Source organism: Nilaparvata lugens, chromosome 7, assembly GCF_014356525.2.
Source record: "Nilaparvata lugens isolate BPH chromosome 7, ASM1435652v1, whole genome shotgun sequence".
In the NCBI taxonomy this organism is placed as follows: domain Eukaryota; kingdom Metazoa; phylum Arthropoda; class Insecta; order Hemiptera; family Delphacidae; genus Nilaparvata; species Nilaparvata lugens.
Genome location: NC_052510.1, coordinates 40,542,456 through 40,569,570, shown reverse-complemented (window position 1 = coordinate 40,569,570; position 27,115 = coordinate 40,542,456). Strand labels below are relative to the sequence as shown.

The 27,115-nt window shown below is 32.3% G+C and overlaps 1 protein-coding gene across 1 annotated transcript in view; it reads left to right on the top strand.

Moving 5' to 3' along the window:
• LOC120348869 overlaps window positions 1-27,115 on the top strand; it is a 48,481-nt gene that overhangs the window by 17,083 nt on the left and 4,283 nt on the right. The window contains exons 2-3 of the mRNA XM_039432784.1: window positions 21,419-21,603; window positions 24,743-24,785. Coding sequence (XP_039288718.1) covers window positions 21,451-21,603; window positions 24,743-24,785 — 196 coding nt within the window. The 5' untranslated portion in view covers window positions 21,419-21,450. The remainder of the gene's footprint in view (window positions 1-21,418; window positions 21,604-24,742; window positions 24,786-27,115) is intronic.

Below are 27,115 nucleotides of genomic sequence, written 5' to 3'. Positions count from 1 at the left end.
TGGATTCTAGGCAAATGAGCTCGTAGAGGATGAATTTATCTACAATTTGGAATCAATTGTAAGTTTCTATGATGTATCAGACTCGTTTTAGGAACTCTTAATCAACAGTAAAATCACGAAAAAAATATCAAAAATGAAATCACCATTTTTAAAATCTCCAGTAACTTACGAATTGTATTGGATTCGAAAGTATTATTTATTGGAGTGGGTAGAGGGGGACAATTTTCACATCCTCACTAGATTTGGAAATTTTATCAGAGGTATTTCAAGACATGCAGCTTTGAATATAGAAATTGGCCATTTTTTGTGTATTGGAATATGGTCTTAAGTACACTCAACAATAAATTTTTCATGTTTCAACCGAATTTGACTTATGATGCATGTTTTTGGACCACCTTGACGAGCCGAGAAGAATGAAGTGTATGTAGTACGATGGAATCTGAGCATTGTGTCAAAAGTTATAAGTGTTTGAATTAAGACATTCAAATCTCTCAACCAATAGATTATTCCTAGATTTATGAAATAAAATTTTAGTTTCCCATAAGAAAAAGAGCCAAATTGAATCATTTTATTTTATAAACTGTGAGTTGCTGGGTCATACGATCTCCTTCAAACAAGAAAGGAATTAGAGATCAATTCTTTGACAGTCAAAAATGTGATAGAAATAATTGATATCTTGATTGGAAATACCAGTGGAATGAAGTATTCAAAGTATTAACAAAATACAATGTACTTCCTTTCCGAAGTTCTTTGCTCGAAGTTCACGACTTGTGCGAGGGATCGCCCCACTGAAGGATAGTCGGATACAGGTATATTGATTGATATAAACAGGTATATATATTTAGGGAGTGCAATCAATATACCTGTATATATATATATAGCCTAACCAACCCTTGAATAGCGGCATGTCAGAGCTAGGGAGACAGCAGAAAAAAATACATTCTTCCACTATTGTCTATTATTAGAAGCATTCCTCCACGAAAAAGAACAGTCAAGAGTTTTGGTTTGTCAATATTCCCAGAAAGGTGCCGATGTTTCTACAAAATTAGTCTTCATATTTTTTTTACGAGAGTGCGGTATTACTTACTCTCGTTGGCTAAGTTATTTATATTTGACTCCCAAGTATTGTTTTTATAAGTCTTATAAAGTGAGAGGATCGCCCAACATGGAGAAACCCAGTAATAAAGTATCCTACTGCTCCCACAAAAAAAAATCACCAGTAACTTAATATGTACCCTTCTACTTCCTTTGATGTTATGACCGCTTTTGGCTAATCATGCCATTATAAAGTGTCAATATGAGCTATAAGGAAATAAACTAAGGTTTACTAAGGTAATGTGGGTTTACTAGGGTAATCAAGGTTTACTTTCTAATACTAATAATTCACACTTGATTAGCCGAAAACAGTAAAAAATAAAAGTGTACTAGTGATTCAATGTTATAATTATAAAGCTATCAAGTAACTCTGTAGACGTGAAAGAAAAGTCTTATAATTATATGTAGGACCATTTTTATAGTTTTGTTGAATTCTTGATCCATTCACGAACAATAGCAATTAAAATTCATTCACGGTACCTATATATATTTTTAAAAATCCAATTGAACTTAGCAATCGTAAAAGTATAATGAGGTCATTGCATTTATCTCTGACTCGCTTTCTTATTATTTATTTAACATTTTGTGGTAGCAATGCAATTGGATGCACTTATACTGTGATTGATAATAATAATTATAAGTATTTAGAATAAATTCTTTTTTTATATTCAAGAATGAATATTCAAGAAATTGTTCGGTTGCAGTATCAACTTACAATATTCATCAATTTTTTGATAGTCAAATTCAATTTGCAATAACTTTTTTCTACTTTTTTCAGCTTTCCTTCAAACCACTAACCGATAACGTTAGCAAATCAAACTTGTAATAACTATTTTCTTATTTCATTAGTCAGGTTTTTCCAAGTCTGGTCATGAGAAAGGAACCAGAAACTAGTTATTCATCAGCTCTATACCATAGTGGGAGAGGGTGAAACACACCTCAATGGAAATAGCGGAATACCGCTATACTTCCTGGAAGATATAATATCGGTAGAAAAGACAACATTCCTGCACTATTTTCTATTATTGGAAGCAATCCTCTATGCGAGAAGGACAGTCCTAAGTTTTGGTTTCACAATATTGCCAGAAACGTGAGTGACGAAGTTTTCACAAAATCGGCCCTAATTTTTTTCAATTCTTTTCCCTACGCGAGTGCGATATTACTTTTTCGCGTCGGGTGAATTATTTTATTATTCGTACGAGAGTTTGGTGTATGTGCACATTGAACCACTAGTTTCCTTTTATTGTCTTTGAATGTGACGACCAGTTTCAGCTTATTATGTCATTATCAAGTGTCAAAATGAATTATTTATTTATTACAAAAACAAGGAAGACTGCAGGCTATTTACTTATAAGGAAGTAAATACTAAGGTTTACTAAAGTGACTAGGGTTGACTTCCAAATCATAACAATATTCATTTTGACACTTGACAATGTCGTGGTTTGCTGAAACCGGTCAAGAGAATAGAAGGTTAGACCTACTAGTGATTCAATAGAGCTTCAAGTATCCCTGTAGAAATAAATGAAAAATATGGACCATCCCGTTTAACAATCAAATTCTGTTTGAATAAGTTAAAAACGGGGATGGAATGTGAATTTCTTCATGTAATAATACATCGCAATCATATTATAGAAAATTGTCATAAATCGAAAAAAAACTTGATAACGCCAACATCAAACTGACTTGTTGACTAGCCTATTTCTTTGCCTACGCTCGTTCAATTAGCGTAATTTATTATGTTAGGTCATTTATCAGAGTGATAAAAGTGAGTTTCTTTATGAAGTAGAAATACATCTTTCAATACCCGAAGAAACAAAAACTATCCTCCAATTCAACGTATTTCTTTCAAATAAATTTGGAACGTAGGCTCCCATAACACTCAATTTAAAAGTTATTCTTATATAATTACTGAAATCCCAATTTCTTCCATGCCCGGAACCCCCAAGAAACAAATTCCATATACTAGAACCCCTGCACTATACGAATGCTAATATATTATGTTCGCATTATTCAGCAACATTACATTTGTATTAATCAATACAAAAATGGATCAGACTAGAGCCTATGTCAACCATAAATTAATCATATCATGCCTAATGTTATTTTTTTTTGATGGTGTTCACTTGTGAACATTGTAATGGGAAGAAATTACATATTTGAAAGTCTATGGGTGTATAAGTTTGTAATGCTTTATAAAAATTCTACGGTTTAATCTTGTAGTCTATTATATGAAATTGTGTTATCAGTACGTGAGCTTATAGTGTGTTATGATCTAATTTTTTCGAAAAATAATTATTGTTCTATTAAACTTATTCAGAGAAGATTTACAGGAGAACTGACAGTTCGAGAGGCAGTTTCGATGATTTTTAACAACCGTTCTTGTAGGATTTTGTTTCTTTCTATAGGGTTAATGATTTATAATTGATTGAATAGTTCTAATCAATCCTTATTTTTACATTCTATTAGTTTATTATAGTGTTCATATAATGTACTCAATAATTCGATTTGAATGATTTGATTCACTCAATTACTACTACTCATGATTTGTAATATTATTATGATTATGCTTCTGTTCAAGTAGGTCTAAACTAATCAACTTGCATTCAAAAATAAAAGAAACCAAATCTATATTAATATTTTTTTTTCATTTTAATTTCTTTATATGAAGAAAATAAAGAAATTTTCAACCAAATTTCAATCTAAAAATTGAAGTTTATTTACCTTTCTAAAACCTTACAAGTATAGTTACTGTTGATGTTTACAATTTTTCCAAAATTCAATCTGCTACTTTTGAAAAGTACGGTACCGTAATGTAAGAATTGAGCTTGTGTTTTGTTTCAATAATTGCTGATTCCTCCACAATCAAGTTCAAAAGACAAGATTTTAGAAATATATGGAAATATTTTTCAAAGAATTTCTATAACATTGGCTTTCAAGCAAAGAATAATATACTGTAATACAGTAACCAGTCTAATTCAGTATACGCCTACGTGATGTTCTCTTCTACGCTTCACTATCAAAACTACTTCCCAAATAGTTTCCAGCATTAGCATTTATATCTATGATGTAAATCTCAAAAATAATATTTTTCATAATGAAAAACAGATGTCAGCAAACGTTTTTCCAACTTTTACAACGTAATCTATATATAAATAAAGCATAAATTAGTATTAATTTGATGATAACCACGACACATATATTATATAGTGAGGTATCATTTTCTAAACCCTGAATATTGTTATATTGAAAAATATGTAATGTAATGTAATGTATGTATGAATTTATGAATAAACTCCTCTGGATGTGTCGTTCAACATCCAGAGAAATTATTATTATTATTATAAAAGCGAAATGGCACTCACTCACTGACTGACTGACTCACTCGCCGAACTAAAAATCTACTGGTCCAAAAACGTTCAAATTTGGTAGGTATGTTCAGTTGGCCCTTTAGAGGCGCACTAGGAACGGATTTGGAGAAATTTCCAAAGATACGCCCAAAAAGTGCGTTTTTCCAGCGTTTTTTAGCGTTTTCTCAGCTTTATCGAGAACAAATGAACAGAAAATATTCAAATTTAGTATAGAAGCTCAGCTAGGGTGTAATAATGTTGTGTTATAAGGAATTTGAAATAACGCCAAAGATATGCTCAAAATCTGCGTTTCTCCAGCGTTTTTTTTCGCGTTTTCTCAGCTTTATCGAGAACAAATGAACAGAGAATGTTCAAATTTACTACAGAAGCTCAACTGGGGTGTAATAATGTTGTGTTAGAAGGAATTTGAGATAACGCCAAAGATACGCCCAAAATTAGCGTTTTCGTTTTAGTATTAGTTTTTTTGCGTTTGGGGATTGAATCGAGCGAGGAAGTACTTCGACTTTCTGATGGAATGATGCATGCTCAAATAAAAATGCAGGCGAGCGAAGCGAGCCCGCTAATCTCATTTTTGGACGACGCAGTCGGGGGTCCAGGGGGCGGAGCCCCCTGGCTAGACGAATATGGCGAGCGAAGCGAGCCTGATGGTTAGTAACTAAATGAAATTTGTGTATAGGGGGAAACTGAACATAACGAGAATTATAGAGAAAGGTTTTCCAAAAATGTTTGAGCAAAAAACGGTAATATATCTTGAATGATTATCAAAGTACAAGCGATATAAAAGGACCATGAAATTTTCGGTTGTCATCTTTTTTCAAGGTGTTTGCATGTGATTTCGACTTGATTTTTAGACTAGTTGGTTGCTTTTTGCTGAGACAAACGAATATTCAGAAGAATTGGATGAGTATTATGTTCTCTTTGCTTGTTGTTAGTTCTAGAGTACAGACATTTCAACAATCGATTGGTTACGGCCATCTGCAAACTTGTAGGAATGGTTGATGCGTTTGTATTTGCACTTCTATTCACTCACTCACTCACTCTCTTTCCTAGCGCTCTCGCTTCTCACACTGTACTGTTTTTAGCAGAATAGAGTGTTAAGATTCTATCCTCACTGGTTTTCAGCCTTTGCCTGGCTAATGGGATGGGCTTCCAGAGCTGACATCGGCCTGTCACTAGGCCTCTCATTAAGCGTGCCTCTCCACTAGGAAATACTGAAATGAAGTGCATCTAGCGGGTGATTCTCATAGAACATGATCTCATGAACTCATTTCATTGTGCGAAATATCATGTGAAGACAATGTAGTTGGTGATGATGGTTGAAGCTGAAGATTAGGTGTTTTTCACAATACAATAATGAGCATTGTTGTCAGGTGAACCTGGAAATCTATTTGAGATAGAGCGCTCTCCCTGATCTCAGATTGTAGAGCACAAAAATACGCCCAGAGGGATTTTGAATTATACATCTAAATGTTAGCAATCGTAAGATATTGTTGATCAAAAACTAAAACTCATCAGAATTGATTTTTCCTTCAAATTTCACCTATTTTTGAAAAATCATAACTCAGTACTCATTGGAGATAGAGAGTTCCAAATGATCTCATTCTATTCAGAATATTATGATCTAGTAAAAGACGTGAGCAAATTTTTCTGTCCGATTACGAGATTTGGCAGAAATAGCTGAAAACTAGAAAATGAGCCGAAAGACGAGGTTTTTGGGTCACTCTTTATCTAGCACAAGGAAATTTTGCATGGAGAAATTGGTTCTGGACTTTTGTACCCAAATAATATATTAAAAAATCAGAACTACAATATAAATTGCATGCACCAATGTATAATTATAGTGACTGGACTATATATCTTCTTCTCTATATCTATAAAAGGCTAAGCCCTGACAGACTTGAATCACACCACAGCCCAAACTACTGAGCCTAAAAACTTGAAATTTTGCAAAATTGTTTATGGTAGCCTCAAAACATCCACTAAGAAAGGATTTTCTGAAATTCGCCCCCCTAAGGGAGATGGGCCCCCTAAAAATTTTGTACTTTTTAAGCGCTCATTCCACAGCAAAGTCATGAGGAACTTTTTTGATCAGCTAAATAGCGAAAAATATTTAGATCTGTGCAGAAAAATTCTGATCAGGAGCACAGGGGTGTTCAGGAGAGGGCTTTTTTCGAAAAATTTTATGTAAAATCACACTACAGCTAAAACTGATTGGCCTACAGACTTAAAACTTTGCACAAATATTCTTCAAATATGCTAGACGCGCACTAATAATGGATTTTGAGATATTTTGCCTCTAAGGATTTCAAGGGATGAAAAAGGATCCTATTAAGTAAGGTTATGAACATGGTAAGGTGAATGCCATATGGAACTGAGATAATTGACACATGATATTCTAACATATGTTGTAATCATTGGAAAGCTTAAAATAATTTTATCAATCAGCTGATCGAATTTAATTTTCTTTGGATCGAAAGCGCGAGCTTGCTCCATTGTTACATTCCAATTAGAACAGAGCACAGAGATTCTCTTTGGTTAGGAGTTTGTTGATAATTCTTTTTCCAAATTCAAATATTATTGCAAACAAAAAACACATTGAAAAATTTCTTAATAGACAACAAGATTACAAAAAAGAGTTGTCAAACATAAACCTACATAAATTTGTAGCACGGCCAGAAAAAGCCAAACTTGAGTATGGTACTAGCTGTGAGTTCATTCAATATAACCTATATTATATTTTGTGAACAAAAAGTACGAGTTGATGAGAGATGTGAGTAATTTCTTATATTTGATCTAAATGGTTATTCATATTGTAGTAGTCGGGGTCACTTCAATTGAAGTTTTTTATTTTGTAGCTAATAAATTTCATACGTATTGATTGTCCAGAATGTGTTCAGTGTCAATAATGGGAGTGATTGAACTACTCAAAATTAATGGCTTACTGGTCCTTGATAGAATTTATAGTATTCCTGGTGATTGAGCCTGTCTTTTTTCAGCGTTGACTATTAATAATAAAGCTTTATTTACAACTAGCTTACTTGGCGAACTTTGTACCACCAAAAAGTAAATGTATCTCATGTCACACTTTAGGTACTTTATTTGGTGAATTATGAAATGTATCTGACAATCAATATTTTCATTTACATCTGAATACAGACTTCCTATGTGCTTTGTCATGCAGCATTTATTATTCCCAAAACATATTCTTCTCAATCAATTGGTAGTAATATCTAACAGTAAAGTGTTCAATTAAAAAAAAAAATAGATAGGATAAATCAGTGTTTCAAAGATGAATTCAATGTTTTGCCGTGCTACCAATTTCTCCTAAATAGGTTGGATAGCATTTCACACCTATTAACCTAAAGGAAGTTATCGGCTCCAAAATGTTAGATTCTTGATAAACTATGAATGGATCTATTGCTTATGAATGAGAAATCCAGTTTTCAGAGCAAACCAACTTATAATCTTCAGAAGAATTTTGGCAATATACAACACAAATCCAAAAAACAATACCTTACACACTTAAGCATCTAAGATCATTACAAGCTAAATACTTATCCATCTTAACTTAGTTGAAAAACAATGGCTAAAGGCTTGTAGACACACAAAAAACTGTTCAAAACTCAATTTAAAACATTAAAAATTCAATTAAACAGAAAAAATATTCAGAGAACACAAAATTAGAACACATAGCCAGCCACCATTTTCTAGAGAGAGGACCTAACAAGTACAGAGCAAAGCCCCACCTCAAAACCAGTGTCAACGTCATGAACATGTCACCAATATTAAATTCCAAAAAATTATAAATTACAAGTTTAGAATTTACATTTTACATTTGTTCTCAATAAAACTTTATTTCGAAACTGTTATTTTAAATTTATATATCCTCTATATTTAAAATGATCTATTTATCTGTTAATTCTGTTAACTCAGTTTCGGTGATACCATGGAATGTGCAACACAATTATTTACGATAAATTCTCAGATAAAATGTTGTCTGCATATCGATTACTCTGATATTTACTATCAAGTTTTATAGATCTCGAATTGAAGATTTGATTTTAATCGAGAAAAAATGTAATATTACAAATACCCCCCTCTTGACATAACAAATTTTACTGTTTGAAAATTTAAAGAAAAAAATTACATTGAAACAAATGGAAATTGTTGAAATTAAATTCGAGAACAGTAACAATTTTCCTATAAAAACATTACATGTCATCCTATAATATTGAAAATTATTATAAAAATTCATCAATAGCATTTGTTATACGTTTCCAAACAATATTTCAAAGTATAGAATATCAAAATTACTTTTGATTTAGCTTTATAATTTGAAGGAAAATATCTCAACGGAAAGTTTTATATATATATATAAAGAATAGTTTTTGAAATTGCACATAAATTTAATAGATAGAAAAATTCAATTTTTTATTGCATAAAAAAAATTTAGTATGTTGAATAAAAAAAATTTTTTTTTAAATGAATTGATGAATTATTGTTACATTTAATTTTCACATAAAATTTCAATAAATCAAAAAATGTTCATTTCTTTCACTATTGATGCGGTTGATTTTATCGATGCAAATTTTGGAAAACAGTCCGTTAAGGCACTCAGTATGAATTTCAGTTTAGTGTGACTCCAGTGTGATGACATCAGTGTTGGGCTGATCTGAATACTCGTAGTGTTGGGCTGATACTTGTAGTCGACTGATGCATACCAAACTCAATACAGGTGACATCTCAGTTAGCATTGCCTCATGTTTGTAGTAGACGGCTGCATACCAAACTCAATACAGAGTCACGTAAATTTTGTATCATATAATTATACAATGTACATTTCAGGCTTGAAATGACAATGTAATTTGTTTTTTTTTTGGAAAAGAGATAGACGCTGCATACAGGATTAACTTAGGTGAGGTTTAATTTAGGTAAGGCTTGGTTTTTTGATATTTTCAGCTTTCAATGTTTTTTTTTTTCAAATCATTTTATTTGTTTCGACAATTATTGCCATACAAATGAGTTGAGTCATTTACACATGAATATAGATAATTTTTGTATATATAAATATTTTTTTTACATCAATATTATAACATGATAAACCAATCATAATGCCACCAACCAAGTACAGAAAAGTAAGAATGACTAATAACAAAGATTGAAAACATGAATACCTCTATACATCTAACCTATAATATCTTAAGGCTGGCAGTGACTGATAACTATCGTAATTATCATGCTTATCTATCGGTGGTCGACACCATATTTTCTCTCTTGATAAGTGCTTTCACAGTATACTGATATACCTGTTTGATTTTCTCATCATTAAAGTTAGATAACAGTACCATCAATTTGTCTACATTTTGAACTACATTATTTACATAAGGTAAAATATACTGCAATCTAATATTTTCATATTCCGGACAGATCAATAGAAAATGTATTAACGATTCGAAATCTAAATCACAGGCAGGGCAATTTTCTCTCCGTCAAGCTGATATCTCTGACCGTTTATGTGTAAGAATGTACTCGTGTTTGATACTCTGTACTGTGTCATACAACGAATCATTTTAATTGGCAGATCATACGTTAGCTGTTCTCCTAGTTGATATTCGGGATTAAACAATTTATAAAAAGGAGAACTTTGCGAATTCTGAGCCAAGTATCTATCCTCATCCATTATTTTCATTACGGTACATATATTTCAAGAATTCTCTCTCTACTATTATATAGTTCAATAGCATCAAATTCAATATCGTTCCTTAAATTTTGAAACTCCAACAAATCCATCTCTCTCTGAACAATAGATAACCAATTAGAACTGAAGTTGGTTTTCAACAGTAGGCGATAACAAATGAAAGGGTATCTGGACTCTGGCATGTTCGCAATTCTTATCAGCCAAGATAGACATCTTTTGAGGATATGAAATTTCAGCCTTGGTCTATTCGCCTCCAATCTAACACACCAACTCGGCGTCGTACGCACCAGCAAGAGCAAGCGCTTCAAAAAGAACAACTGAACAGCTTCCACAGCTTGCTCACAACCGAAACCCCACACTTCACAATATATAAAGAATAGTTTTTTGAAATTGCACATAAATTTAATAGATAGAAAAATTCAATTTTTATTGCATAAAAAAAATTAGTATGTTGAATAAAAAAAATTATTATTATTATTATTTTTTTTTTTTAATGAATTGATGAATTGTTACATTTAATTTTCACATAAAATTTCAATAAATCAAAAAATGTTCATTTCTTTCACTATTGATGCGGTTGATTTTATCGATGCACATTTTGGAAAACAGTCCGTTAAGGCACTCAGTATGATTTTCAGTTAAGTGTGACTCCAGTGTGATGACGTTAGTGTTGGGCTGATCCAAATACTCGTAGTGTTGGGCTGATACTTGTAGTCGACTGATGCATATCAAACTCCATACAGGTGACATCTCAGTTAGCATTACCTCATGCTTGTAGTAGACGGCTGCATACCAAACTCGATACAGAGTCACGTAAATTTTGTATCATATTTGTAATTATACAATGTACATTTCAGGCTTGAAATGACAATGTAATTCGTTTTTTGGAAAAGAGATAGACGCTGCATACAGGATTAATTTAGATGAGGATTAATTTAGGTAAGGTTTGGTTTTTTGATATTTTCAGCTTCCAAGGTTTAGAGTTCTGCATACAGGAATAATTTAGGAGAGGATTTTTTGAATCAATTCTTTCATGATACTGTGACTGTTATTCTGAATTCAAAGTTGTGAATGTGGACATGGATGGCAATTACCTCCAGGTAATGTGGTAGTGTTGAAGTTTGAGTTACATGGTCAGCAATAGGTGTTGGCATTGTCATTGGTGTATGCATTGGTGTCGGCATTGGCATTGGCATTGTCGTAGGCATTGGCATCAACATTGGCGCAGGCATTGGCATCGGCGCAGGCATCAATGTAGATATCAACGTAGATATTGGCATTGGCATCAGCACAGGCATCGGCTTAGACATCAACATAGATATTGGCGTTGGCATTGGTGTAGACATCAGAGCAGATATTGGCATTGATATTGGCATAGGCATCAGCATCGATATTGGTGTAGGCATTGGTGTAGAAATTGGCATTGGCATTTGTATAGATATCAGCATAGATAGTCAATTAATGAGTCACACTAGTTCGGAAATCACCCAAATGTTCTTAACAATCTTCATGGCGTTCACTTGTTGTTGATTTCGAGATTCACATGATAATTATTTCAATGTTAATGTCCACGCTGTACCTGTTATCTTAAAATGCTTATAAACTAAAAAGAAAATTTTGATTAGGCTACCAATACAATCTAATACACATGAAAATTATTTACAAGTATATAATCAATATAAAAATGAAATTTGTTAACATCTTATTATACAGTCAGCAATACATAAATTGTGAAATTTCCTCAAACTCAATGGAGACATCAATTACAAAATTTTAATAAAAAAAATAATTTCATTTCCATTTATTCACTGTTCAAATATTTTATGAAAAGCAAATTATTCAATATTATTAATTATTGTTTGTTGGATACTATAGTTTATTTCGACTTTTCAATGTTCTAAACACAAACTACATTTCATGACAAAACTTTACTATCAATCATTAAACAAGAAATCATTCAAAACATCAATAATATTTTGCTTCAAAGGCAATCAATATTCATAAGTAATCATCTGCATCTATGGCAATCAACATTGTCAATCATTATTTTCATCTATGGCAATCAACATAAGTAATCAACACAAAAATATTATCTCATTACTGCCTCTCTAAGTCATAACCTCTGTTATTCCCTCTTTAGGCAATAATGGGTTTCCATCTCAAAAAAAACAATCACATACCAGCAAAATTCTAATCAACAAACCCCACTAAAATTTCTACATACACTCCAGCATCCATTTTAAATGATAATCAATCATATCAAAATTTATAGAAGAAACAGTTTTCAAAATTTAGAAAAAGACATCAATTACAAAAACTTTAGAGAAATTTTAATCTTTAACTCATTTCAATTAATGATATGACAAGACGTTTTTATTTAATGAAAACATTATTCAAGTTAACTTTCATTTATATTGAACATCTCATATATATGGCAACAAATTCATTAATACTTTCAAATTTTGAAGTTTTATTATTATAACAAAAGAATTTATACATAAGATTAAATTTCAGTATGTTCTAAATTGAACCATTTATTTTTTAAAAAATTTTATAATTTGAAGACTGTATAATAAGTACAAACATTTCAATATTACAATACAAAGACGATCAAGATGGATAATGGGTAAATAAGTTCCCTAAAAAATACAAATAAGAGAAAAAGAAAATTGGGTAAATAAATGTCCTAGATAATACAAGGAAGAGAAAGATTAATTAGAGCCTATCCTACATGTCAGTTCTAAACTTTCATAAGGAAGTATATTTAATAAAAATATACTACAAATAAAAAATTGCAAAATGGGTTAAAAGCCCAGAAGAAAACTATAACCTAATTACATATGGCTGATGGCACGATATGCAATGAAAGATGAGAAAATGGGACATAATTTGCTCTGAAAAACCTAGTTACATAATATGATACCTGACAAAAAATAGACATAATTAAAATATGTAATACATGATGAGAAAATATACTGCAAGCAAACAATTATTTACACTTCAATAGATAGATTTTAGAAAAGTTAAGTTTTATCAACAATTTAAAGATTAGGAAAATAAGCTACTATTTTAACTTCCAAAATTATTTCAGAAAAAAAATACAAATTTAAATGACTTTGGACAAGATTGGTTAAGATATGCATAATAGAAGAAATTTACTGAAATTTACTACACAAAGACAGGAAAGAATCGAAATTTGAAAAGATTTAGGGCCAAGAAAATAGGCTACCGGTACAGGAAAGAAAAAAGATACAATTATGGACTCTTACCATACTTAGTATTTACGGTCATTGCTATTCCGAATCCCGGCATGACACAGGATTCCTAATCATAACATAGTGCCGGGGAATACCCTTTACTCATGTGATTCACTGTCATCATCTTGTAAATAAGCAACTTGAAACAACCTTTGAATACTACCACATCAATGGTGACTTTGTGCTTTGTTTTCTTCAAGAACATGATTTTATTCATGGGTTCATTTGTTTCAACAAAGCCATTTTGCTTACAAAAGTCAGTCATGTTCACTAGATAATGCTTTGCATACACTTTTCAATTTTTAGTTGAAAGTTGAATTCATCAACTTGATACAAAGCAAGATTCATTTTGTTTACATTGTTCCTAACCTCTACAGAAACCTGTCTCATGTAAACATTCACTTTATTTACTGTTTTCCTAACTTTCAATTTGACAATACTACTTTCTTTACTGTTGACTTTCAATAAAGACAACTCCCTACCTAGCTACTACATTACTCAATTCTACTATCTCACTAGGATTTACTTTTTCAATAACAGTAACTAGGCCTACATTATCTGAAACTTGAAATAATTGATTTTGTATCTCAACACTACTATCATCCTGCTTTAATTTGCTTTCATCTTCATGATTATCCATCAATGTTTCATGTGTATCTTTTAATAGAAGGTTTATACTAACCTGCTCTAGTCTTATACTAGTACATTCTTGCTTTATATCATCAAACCTAGCACTTTGATCTTGTTTCAAATTATCAATCTTAGCATTCTGCTTATCAAACTTAGCATTTTGCTTATCAAACTTAGCATTTTGCTCATCAAATCTAGCATTTAGTTCATCAAACTTTTGTGTTAGGAACGCTATAAGATTCAGATCATTTTTAATGTTTGCCATTTTGTAATATGTAGTAGTTGTAGGTTATCAATAGATATTTCATAGTTGTTGGTTATCAATAGATGTTCTAGGAAATATGCGATGTACAATGAATCACACAGAATTACATAATATGTAATATTATCATGGATGGTCCTCGAAATATGCGATGTACAATGCATAACACAGAATTACATAATATGTAATATTATCATAATAAAGAATATTATTCTTCCCATCTTCCATTTTAGAATGAATATACGCTAAGCTAAATTTAAAAAAATAAAAAAAATATTCTGCCATTAATGAATGCAATATGAACAACTCTCTTCCATGAGGTGTGTAATATTAAATTTTTCTCGATTGGAATCGAATCCTCAATTCGAGATCTATAAAACGTTATAGTAAATATCAGAGTAATCGATTATGGACAACTTTTTGACTGAGAATTTATCGTAAATGATTGTGTTGCATATTCCATGGTGTCACCGAGGCTGAGTTGACAGAATTAATAGATAAATGGTTTATTTAAATAGAGATGATATATAAAAATTTAAAATAACAGTTTCAAAATAAAGTTTTATTGAGAACAAAGATAAAATGTGAATTCTAAACTTGTAATTTATAAATTTTTTTGGTGATGTGTCCGTAACATCGACACTGAAGAAGCTTTGCTCTGTTCCTGGTAGCTAGGCTTTTCCTGTGCTCTCTCTCTAAAACTAATGGCTGGCTGTGTGTGCTGTAATTTTGTGCTCTCTGAATATTTTTCTGTTTAAGTGAATTTATTAATGTTTTAAATTGAGTTTTAAACAGTTTATAGTGTTCTATTTTGTCTATATATTGTTTATTGTGTATACAAGCCAATAGCCACTGTTTTTCAACTATATAAACTGGATAAGTATTTAGCTCGTAGTGACTTTAGATGCTTAGGCTTGTAAGATATTGTTCTTTGTGTATTTGTGTAGTATATTGCCAAAATTCATCTGAAGATTATAAGTTCATTTGCTCTGAAAATTGGATTTCTCATTCATAGGTGATAGATCCATTCATAGTTTACCAAGAATCTATTACGTTGGAGCCGATAACTATCCTTAGGTTGATAGGTGTGAAATGCTATCCAACCGATTTAGGAAAAATTGGTAGCACGGCAAATGTTACCCCTGTGGTGGGACCGAATTACAAAATAAATATGTCCCAAATGGTACACTATGAAATCCTGGTTATAAAAAATTATTGGTAGGATAGATGTCTTGATGGGGTTATGAATGGTATACTGCTGAATGGGAAATCGGTTCAAGAGAGATCAAGTCCTAATGAATATATTATCTGTGCAGACTAGCAAAATGGCAAACATTAAAAATGATCTGAATCTTATAGCATTCTTAACACAAAAGTTTGATGAGCAAAATGCTAGGTTTGATGAGCTAAATGCTAGATTTGATGAGCAAAATGCTAAGTTTGATAAGCAAAATGCTAAGATTGATAATTTGAAACAAGATCGAAGTGCTAGGTTTGATGATATGAAGCAAGAATTTGCTAGCATAAGACTAGAGCAGGTTAGTATAAACCTTCTATTGAAAGATGCACATGAAACATTGAGTGATAATCATGAAGATGAAAACAAATTGAAGCATGATAATAGTAGTGTTAAGATACAAGATCAACTCATTCAAGTTTCTGACAATGTAGGCCTAGTTACTGTTGTTGAAAAAGTCAACCCTAATGAGATAGTGTAGAATTGAGTAAAGAAGTAGGTAGGGAGTTGTCTTCACTGAAAGTCAACTATCATGAAAGTAATATTGCTACATTGAAGGTTAGGAAAACTATAAACAAAGTGAATGATTACATGAGACAGGTTTCTGTGAAGGTTGGGAACAATGTAAACAAAATGAATGTTGCTTTGAGTCAAGTTGATGAGTTCAACTTTCAACTGAGAATTGAAAAGGTGTATGCAATGCATTCTCAAGTGAACATAACTAACTTTTGTAAGCAAAATGGCTTTGTTGAAACAAATGAACCCATGAATAAAATTATGTTCTTGAAGAAAACGAAACACAAAGTCACCATTGATGTGTTAGTATTCAAAGGTTGTTTCAAGTTGCTTATTTACAAGTTGATGACTGTGAATCACATGGTGAAAGGGTATTCCCCAGCACACAATGATTAGGAATCCTGTGTTATGCCGGGATTCAGAATAGCATAATCGCTACGCAGTGTATGGTAAGAGTCCATAATTGTGTCTTTTTTCTTTCCTGTAGCCTATTTTTCTTGGCCCTTAATCTTTTCAAATTTCGATTCTTTCCTGTCTTTGTGTAATGTTCAGTAAATTTCTTCTATGATGCATATCTTAACCAATCTTGTCCATAGTCATTTAAATTTGTATTTTTCTGAAATAATTTTGGAAGTTAAAATAGTAGATTATTTTCCTAATCTTTAAATTGTTGATAAAACTTAACTTTTCTAAAATCTATCCATTGTAGTGTAAATAATTGTTTGCTTGCGGTATATTTTTTCATCATGTATTACATATTTTAATTATGTCTATTTTTTTTCAGGTATCATATTAGGTAGTTAGGTTTTTCAGAGCAAATTATGTCCCATTTTCTCATTTTCAGTATATTTTCATTAAATATACTTCCTTATGAAAGTTTAGTACTGACATGTAGGATAGGCTCTAATTAATCTCTCTCTTCTTTGTATTATTTAGGAAATTCATTTACCCAATTTTCTTTTTCTCTCGCTTGTATTTTTTAGGGAACTTATTTACCCATTATCCATCTTGATCGTCTTTGTATTGTAATATTGAAATGTTTGTATTTATTATACAGTCTTCAAATTATAAAATTATTTAAAAAAATAAATGGTTCAATTTAGAACATGCCGAAATCTATTCTTATGTATAAATTCTTTTGTTATAATAAATAAACTTCAAAATTTGAAAGTATTAATGAATTGTGTAGCCATATATATGAGATGTATTAATGAAAGTTAACTTGAATAATAATGTTTTCATTGAATAAAAACGTTTTGTTATATTATCAATTGAAATGAGTTAAAGGTTAAAATTTCTCTCAAGTTTTTGTAATTGATGTCTTTTTCAAAATTTTAAAACTGTTTGTTCTATAAATTTTGATATGATTGATTATCGTTTGAAATGGATGCTGGAGTGTATGTAGAATTTTTAGTGGGGTTTGTTGATTAGAATTTTGCTGGTATGTGATTGTTTTTTGAGATGGAAAACCATTATTGCCTAAAGAAGAAATGACCAGAAGGTTATGACTTAGAGAGGCAGTAATGAGATAATATTTTTTTTGTGTTGATTAATAATGTTGATTGCCATAGATGCAAAATAATGATTAATAATGTTGATTGCCATAGATGCTGTTTACTTATGAATATTGATTGCCTTTGAAGCAAAATATTATTGATGTTTTGAATGATTTCTTGTTTAATGATTGATAGTAAAAATTTGTCATGAAATGTAGTTTGTGTTTAGAACATTGAAAAGTCGAAATAAACTGTAGTATCCAACAAACGATGATTAATAATATTGAATAATTTGCTCTTTATAAAATATTTGAACAATGAATAGATGGAAATGAAATTATTTTTTTTCTATTGAAATTTGTAATTGATATCTCCATATTTCACAATTTATGTATTGCTGACTGTATAATAAGATGTTAACAAATTTCAATTTTATATTGATTATATACTTAAAAATAATTTTCATGTGTATGAGATTGTATTGATAGCTTAATCAAAATTTTCTTTTTAGTTTATAAGCATTTTAAGATAACAGGTACAGCACAGACATTAACATTGAAATAATTATCATGTGAATCTCGAAATTGGCAACAAGTGAACGCCATGAAGAGTGTTGAGAACATTTGGGTGATTTTCGAACTAGTGTGACTCATCTACGCCGATGCCTACACCAATAACTACGCCACTACCTACACCAATATCCACGCCAATATCTACGCTGATGTCTACACCAATATCTACGCTGATGCCTACACCAATATCAATGCCAATAACTACGCCACTACCTACAACAATATCAACGCCAATATCTACACTAATATCTACACCAATAACTACGCCAACAATAACTACTACATTACCTGGAGGTAATTGCCATCCATGTTCATGTTCGCAACTTTGAATTCAGAATAACAGTCACAGTATCATGAAAGAATTGATTCAAAAATCCTCTCCTAAATTATTCCTGTATGCAGAACTCTAAACCTTGAAAGCTGAAAATATCAAAAAACCAAACCTTACCTAAATTAATCCTCACCTAAATTAATCCTGTATGCAGCGTCTATCTCTTTTCCAAAAAACGAATTACATTGTCATTTCAAGCCTGAAATGTACATTGTATAATTACAAATATGATACAAAATTTACGTGACTCTGTATCGAGTTTGGTATGCAGCCATCTACTACAAGCATGAGGTAATGCTAACTGAGATGTCACCTGTATGGAGTTTGATATGCATCAGTCGACTACAAGTATCAGCCCAACACTACGAGTATTTGGATCAGCCCAACACTAACATCATCACACTGGAGTCACACTTAACTGAAAATCATACTGAGTGCCTTAACGGACTGTTTTCCAAAATGTGCATCGATAAAATCAACTGCGTCAATAGTGAAAGAAATGAACATTTTTTGATTTATTGAAATTTTATGTGAAAATTAAATGTAACAATTCATCAATTCATTAAAAAAAAAAAAATAATAATAATAATAATTTTTTTTATTCAACATACTAATTTTTTTTTATGCAATAAAAATTGAATTTTTCTATCTATTAAATTTATGTGCAATTTCAAAAAACTATTCTTTATATATTAAACTTTCTGTTGAGATATTTTCCTTTAAATTATAAAGCTAAATCAAAAGTAATTTTGATACTTTGAAATATTGTTTGGAAACATATAACAAATGCTATTGATGAATTTTTATAATAATTTTCAATTATAGTTGACATGTAATGTTTTTATAAAAAAAATTGTTACTGTTCTCGAATTTACAATTCAAAATTTTCCATTAGGGTCAATGTAATTTTTTCTTTAAATTTTCAAACAGTAAAATTTTTTATGTCAAGAGGGGGGTATTTGTAATATTACATTTTTTCTTGATTGGAATCGAATCCTCAATTCGAGATCTATAAAACGTTATAGTAAATATCAGAGTAATTGATTACGGACAACTTTTTGACTGAGAATTTATCGTAAATGATTGTGTTGCATATTCCATGGTGTCACCGAGGCTGAGTTGACAGAATTAATAGATAAATGGTTTATTTAAATAGAGATGATATATAAAAATTTAAAATAACAGTTTCAAAATAAAGTTTTATTGAGAACAAAGATAAAATGTGAATTCTAAACTTGTAATTTATAAATTTTTTTGGTGACGTGTCCGTAACATCAACACTGAAGAAGCTTTGCTCTGTTCCTGGTAGCTAGGCTTTTCCTGTGCTCTCTCTCTAAAACTAATGGCTGGCTGTGTGTGTTGTAATTTTGTGCTCTCTGAATATTTTTCTGTTTAAGTGAATTTATTAATGTTTTAAATTGAGTTTTAAACAGTTTATAGTGTTCTATTTTGTCTATATATTGTTTATTGTGTATACAAGCCAATAGCCACTGTTTTTCAACTATATAAACTGGATAAGTATTTAGCTCGTAGTGACTTTAGATGCTTAGGCTTGTAAGATATTGTTCTTTGTGTATTTGCGTAGTATATTGCCAAAATTCATCTGAAGATTATAAGTTCATTTGCTCTGAAAATTGGATTTCTCATTCATAGGCGATAGATCCATTCATAGTTTACCAAGAATCTATTACGTTGGAGCCGATAACTATCCTTAGGTTAATAGGTGTGAAATGCTATCCAACCGATTTAGGAAAAATTGGTAGCACGGCAGGTGAATAATTTTTTTCCAACATTTTCCGGTTACTTTTGATAGGTAAGTGATAATTATTTGTATAGGTCTCCTAAGGAACCATTATAATGGTAATAGATAATTATCTACAGCTGGTATCAATCAACTCCAAACTACTGTTGTGATACCAGTAGCCTATACAATTTATCATAGGGTGACGTGTTTATTACAGCTGGTAGCTTTAGATGCTGAATCATAGGCCTATTATCCCAATATGATCTTGAATCATGATCATCTTCCCGTTCTTAGGTAGCCGCTAGGCCGACAATTTCGAAAACATAGGTCTGTAAAATGGATTAATAAATAATCATTATTAGCCACCCTATTAAAATTTCTGGTCAGAAACCATCCCCAATATTCACACAACATATTCCCAAAGTTTCATGCCATTATGTCAAGTATTTTTCAAGTCATAGGGAACAAACACACAAACAGACATTCATTTATATATATATATATATATATATATATAGATATATATATATTATATATATATATAGCACATAAGCACATAACAGAAGACACTTTAAAGTTTGTAATATGAATTAAAACAGGAGACATGATACATAAATGGATTTGAAAACACTTGAAAACTTACATTAGAAATGGGGGAAGTTTTCGGGAACTGAGTTCCCTTTCTCAACTGAGCAGACTGCAGTTTTAGAACCAACGGTCGTGACACGACCAAGGATGGTTATAGGCCTATTTTCAATTCTTCAAGATTTCATTACATCAAGTTTTCAGATTATCAAGTTTGAAAATAGATCCTTGCGAAGCATGGGTTCCTGCTAGTTTCTTATAAATTTATGACACACAAAATTAAATACTGTATAATAGAGGACAAAGATACCAAAGTACATTGGTTCAGGCTGAACATACACACACACACAGACAAGCCAATACCCAAAAACCACTTTTTTGGACTCAGGGGACTTTGGAACATATAGAAATTAGGGTAGGTGCCTTAATTTTTGTTAGAAAGTAATACTTTGTAGTAAAAAACATTAGATTGTATTGTCAACTGAATAGATTATAATTAATCAACAGTTCGTCATAGAAAGTGAAATACCTAGATGAATTAAATTTTTTGAAGATAAAAAAATAGTTCAAAGAAAAATATGTCTTGAAAAATAATCTCGTTTTTCACTATTTTCATTTTTGTTGCAGACAATATCAACTAACAAAGCAGTTGGAAAACAATGTTGATGATGCGTGAGAAGTGCCTCGCTGTAGAGGTATTCACTTGGACGTTAATTGTTTTGCTAGCAGTTGAGGCGGCTAGAGGATCATCAACCCCACCACCGACCGCTCCATCAACCACACTAACCCCGCAACAGGAAAGAACAGGAAGAGTAAGCTCTTTTATCAGTGACATCAATAAGTCAAATCAATTTCCATCTCAAAAATACAAATCAAAATTCTTCATTATGCATTGATAATGCATTCTCTTGATGCAGAAATATAAACTTGAATAACTCTAGGAAAAATTCAGATAGAATACTCCAAGCTCCCAGTACTTATCAAATTAGTTTAATTGCATATTCACATGATGTCTGATTGTGAAGAATGCATTTATTCATTCATTCTTATGCGTGCATACAGATCAAATATTGAAATAATTTTTGAACATGACTGTATTCTACACCAGTATAGCCTCAAATCCACCGCTGGCGATTGGAGTTGAGTTCTGAAGAGTTTAATAAGTGATTAGTAAAAGAAGCAGTAAAACTTCTACCTGGAATTGAAAAAGGTATCCAACTAAAAGGTTAGATAGATAGATAAATGTCTTTTATTTTCACTTTATAACATTACAAAAAGTGATGTGGGCGAAGTTTAGGCAATAAGTCTTCCACTTAACCCACAATGCAATGTTATTGGTTACATAAAAAAATATATTGTTATGGAATTCTACAGAAATAAAACACTTGACGCGATTTATACTAATTAGATTTATTACTTACAACACTATGACACACGAAGGTAAACTAGAAACAACTATAAACTGATAACTACTGTGACATTTTTTTTATTGAGGTACAGCAGAATTCTCGAGACGGTTCTAGAGATGTTGAACAAGCCCGACCAATCACAGTGCATGGAGACTTCTAGATCACGCTTGCCATTGGTCAATGCACCCCTCACCAAAACTAGAACATACGAGAACTATCCAGAAGCCCCCCCCCCCTGCCACCACTGTGTTGTTTACCAGAAACCCCTCGCCACCTGCGAGGCCTTATACATAACAATATTATAATATACCTTAATTATATAACATTTTACAATGTAACTGAAATATTAATAACGATTCCAATAAAGCAACTGAATTGATATCTTAATTATGAATTAAATGAATGAAAAAGAAAAAGATAAAACAAAATGAGAGATGTATTGACGACATCAGCTCCTTTTACGTGGTAGGTCCAGAAAGTAAGTTCCATTTGGTGATAAAATTAAATTGTGTACAGATACAGAAAAGTTATTTATTGCACAAAATTCTACAACTCTCAAACTACTTTTCCACATAACTACCGAAATTTTGCAGACATTTGTCATAGCGTGGCACAAGTTTTTGTATACCTTCCTTCTTCATAGAAATTTGCTGCCTGTGTCTTCAACCAGTTGGAAACAGATTGCCGCTCACTTTCAGGAGTGTTGTAAGAAACCCAAGTTTCATCTCCTGTGACTATCTGTGTCAGACATTCTTTGCTGCTTCCAGCATAATGGGTCGAAAACTGAAGTGCACAACCCATCCGTTTTGCTTTGTGTTGCTCAGTAAGAATCTTTGGTACCCAACGTGAGCAAAGTTTACAAAATTTCAGTTTTCCTATAACAATTTCATGCATTAGTGATCGTGAAATTTGGGGAAATTCCATAGCGAGAGCTCTAATTGTGAACCTTTGGTTTTCATGGATCTTGTCATCAAATGCATGAACCAGTTCTTCTGTAACCGAAGATGGACGCCTACTTCGTTCTTCATCGTGCACATCACTACGTCCATCATTGAACTGTCAGACCCATCTTCTCACCATTGAATCACTCATCGCATTTTGTCCATGAACATTGCAAATTTGCTGATAAATTTCACTTGGTTTCACTTTCCTTGCATTCAGTAAACAAATCACAGACCTGATTTCACAAGCGGCGGGATTTTCAATCAACACTGAGATTGTAAAGAAGCACAACAAAGCTTACCTGGCTGACAGCGATCTCCAAATGGCACACGTTTCTTCCCCTTGATACAGAGCGTCTACCGCGCATGTGCGGAGCTGCGATGGCAGCTGCAGCAGATATAAATTGAAACGGAACTTACTTTCTGGACATGCTATCGTATTTGGATATTTTTTCATCAAACCAATTTTTTGTCAACTTGAGTCACAAACTGTCAATTACTGTCTATTATCACTGTTTTGGCCGGGTGAAATGGCAAAAGTGAGAGACTTCTAGTGTCACAAAAAAGACCATTAGGACTATGTCGGTTAGAACATAATATAGGACATCTTCATATTATGCCATATTTTCTCTATGCTATATGTAGGCCTACTGATTATGTACATCGTTTTATCGTTTTGAAACGTCCAATTGAATTTATCTGCAACTCACCTGATTGGTTTTATTGAAGTATAACTCAAAAATATTAATACAAAACTGATGAATTTGAAATGAATAATAATAATGTAGGAGGTGGATTGAGTTCTAAAGAATTTAATAAGTGATTAGTAAAAAGGAAGTCAGCTAATGGATAAATTTAACAAACGTACTCGCCTAAGTGTCTAAAGCCCAATTTATACGATACCAATTGGCAAGACAATTGTCATAAGGCAACTGACTGGCATGAAATTATTGTCATCGTATAAAGACTTCACAAGGAGAAGACCCTCTTAGCACTAGAGAGGAAGACATTTGGGCACACTAGTAGCCTCCTGGCTCTACGCTTCTCATAGCAACAGTATTTTACCGTTAGAGACAGAACACATGTCACAACTCTCACACACTCGCTTGTTACTTCTCTAGTATTTACGTCTTCTTGTTAATATAATATCGGTTTACCTACTAGTATGTAAAGTGCTATTTAAATAAACAAAGTCGCTTCATAATCGTGCAAACCAGTGTCAGTGTTCGTTATTTCATCACCTTATACAAATAACATCGAGGACTTGTGAGACCTCGAATCCAGCACATGGAGCCAAGGGCGCGGCCATCTTTAAAGCAAGCTGCTCGCACCACACGCGCCAGCTTATAATCCCCACATCACAGAGTAGATTTCGTGCCCACACATATTCTCGTTTAACTGGCCTGTCTTCCGATAATCCGCAACCACGTGATGACAATATTGTCCAAAGACAACTAACTGTCTCGCCAATTGGCGATGTTTAAACTAGGCTTTAAAGATAAGATATAATATTTTTTAGCATGGATAATACTTTTGCTATGGATATTGGATTTTGCTTTAACATGGATAAACTTTTACTATAACTAAGCCCTACTTTTCAGCAATGGAATTTGAATTTGGCAGAAGCAGACTACATCGCTATAGGTGAGTTTAGATCAGTATTAAGAAAAAAAACAAGTGATATTATAATATTATTCTAAGATTAGAATATTATTAGTGACAACCTATGCTACTGTTACTATCAACGAACGTCATGTGAACGTTGAAAGCATTCTTCAGACAGTTACTCAGTTATAGTAATTAGTAACCCTCTGGATTGGAGAACTTGCTCAAGGACTGTTGTATTGTAATCTTTGAAACTTTTAATTATACAGAGTTGGTGATAATTATGGAAACAGGTGAATATTTCTTTTACAAGAATAATTTGACAGTAGGTTTCATTGGGGATCCTATTTGAAATGAAAAGTTACTCTGTCGCTTCAACATCTATGTCACACATATGAATCCCAATTAATGATACCTTACATGATTTCTATACAGAGTACCAAGAGAAAATGATTGACAAAACTGCACAATGACACAGAATTGATACAGAATGGAAAGTTGGCTAGTATCCTGGCATAAAAATCCGCCATCTTTTAAGAAAGTTCAGCATTGTATTAGTAATGATGAGAGATTCGGATCACTTTACTGATCTGGGTCAATCGGTCTCGTTCACTGCCACAAGCCAATCAAAAGACCGGGATTTCAATTTCCAACAAGATGGCGCAGTCACGTGACGTGGTCTTGGTGCACTCAAGATTTGTGACATATAAAAAGCAATGATTGGATAGGCGTTTGATTGATACTTTCCACTCTGTATGTATTCTGTGACATTGATATCTCAACCTGTATCACTTTGTTGTTGTAAAAGTTATAATTATGTTGTATATTAACCAGCTGAAATCATGTGTCAGCGCATGTCTGTGTGGTAGCTCATGAATAGCAAAGTTACTAGACAGATTACCGGTTGCAGAGTCGTTCCATAAAATCAAACATATGTGAGACATAGTTTGGGATCACTGACATAAATGGTTGGTCATTGCGCAGTCGTTTTCCGAAGCCCATTTAGCTATATCACGAATTAGCATCATAGGTTATCTTCAGGGATACTTTTGAGTCACTGACTCGGGTGACCCAGAGCCGAACAAAATGGAGGCTGACCCGGGGCAGACTAGTGATCCCATGGAACGACAACCAGACATCGACCGGTCGATGCTGTTTGGCGCGTACTTTTGATATTCGGATGGCGCGAATATTTGAATAAAACACACACACATACACACACACTGGTGTGACACTAAAAGTAGGTTATGTTTTGCAAAACAAACATGGCTCATGCTGTAATAAATGAGTTTATTCTAGGAGAATTGGATAAGGAACATAATAACAATAATTATTATGATGCACCAAACATTGTAGGGCCAGTTGCTGCGGAGGAATTGGGAAATCCTTCAAGGGTTTTCAATGAATTATTCCAACAGAAATGTAATAATACGAGACCTCACAACTTGGGTTATTTTGAAAATATAATATCACTTTATAATATAAGTGAGTTTAAAAGCCATTTTAGAATGTCTTGGCAAACCATATGCAGATAAAAGATTCCATACTATTATCATCAGAATCTTTCCACTGAAATTTTGTAAACATGGTTAATGTAGCATTATTCTATTCAGGTCACCTACTGAAAACAGACCAAGTGGGTCGCGGTGTAGATTCTGGATTCTTGTTTAATAATCATGAATATATTATATGACTATATTTTTTGGCGTCATCAAAGAGACCACTGCACTAGTCTTCATTAAATGAAAATAATACCATTTTCCCTAAAATATATTTTGGATGCTTTTAAATTGTAAAAAAATAAAAGCAAAAACTGATTTACTTTTTTGACATTTTAAAAGAACCAAAATGAGTTTAGAAATAGAGCCAACATCACATTTTCTAAACCAAACATTTATGAAAACATTTTGAGAGACTAGTTTCTGTTGTTGTACCATTTCTCTTGAGTTGTTACTCATCTCAAGTAACTGGTTTGTTATTTTATTCGAAATTGACTATATCATTTTTTATAATGAAATCAGTGCTGTAGACCATTTTAAATTATTATCATTTATTTTCAATGACCAGGCATTCCTGGATAGATCGATCGCGTCTTCAGTTATAGGATGGTCATAGTTGACTAGACCCAACTATAGGCCCGCCACAAAGTAGACCCACGTTAATCCATGAAAACCAACCCACACGCCGTGGGATGTTTAGTAAACCAATGCTAAGCTTCTCCAGACATCTGTGTAATACATGCAATGAAGAATCCACTTGTCAGCTGATTGATTATGAATAATTCTATAGCAATGGTTTACAAAACATCCCACGGCGTGGGTTGCTTTTCGTGGATTAGCGTGGGTCTACTTTGCGACGGGCCATATGAG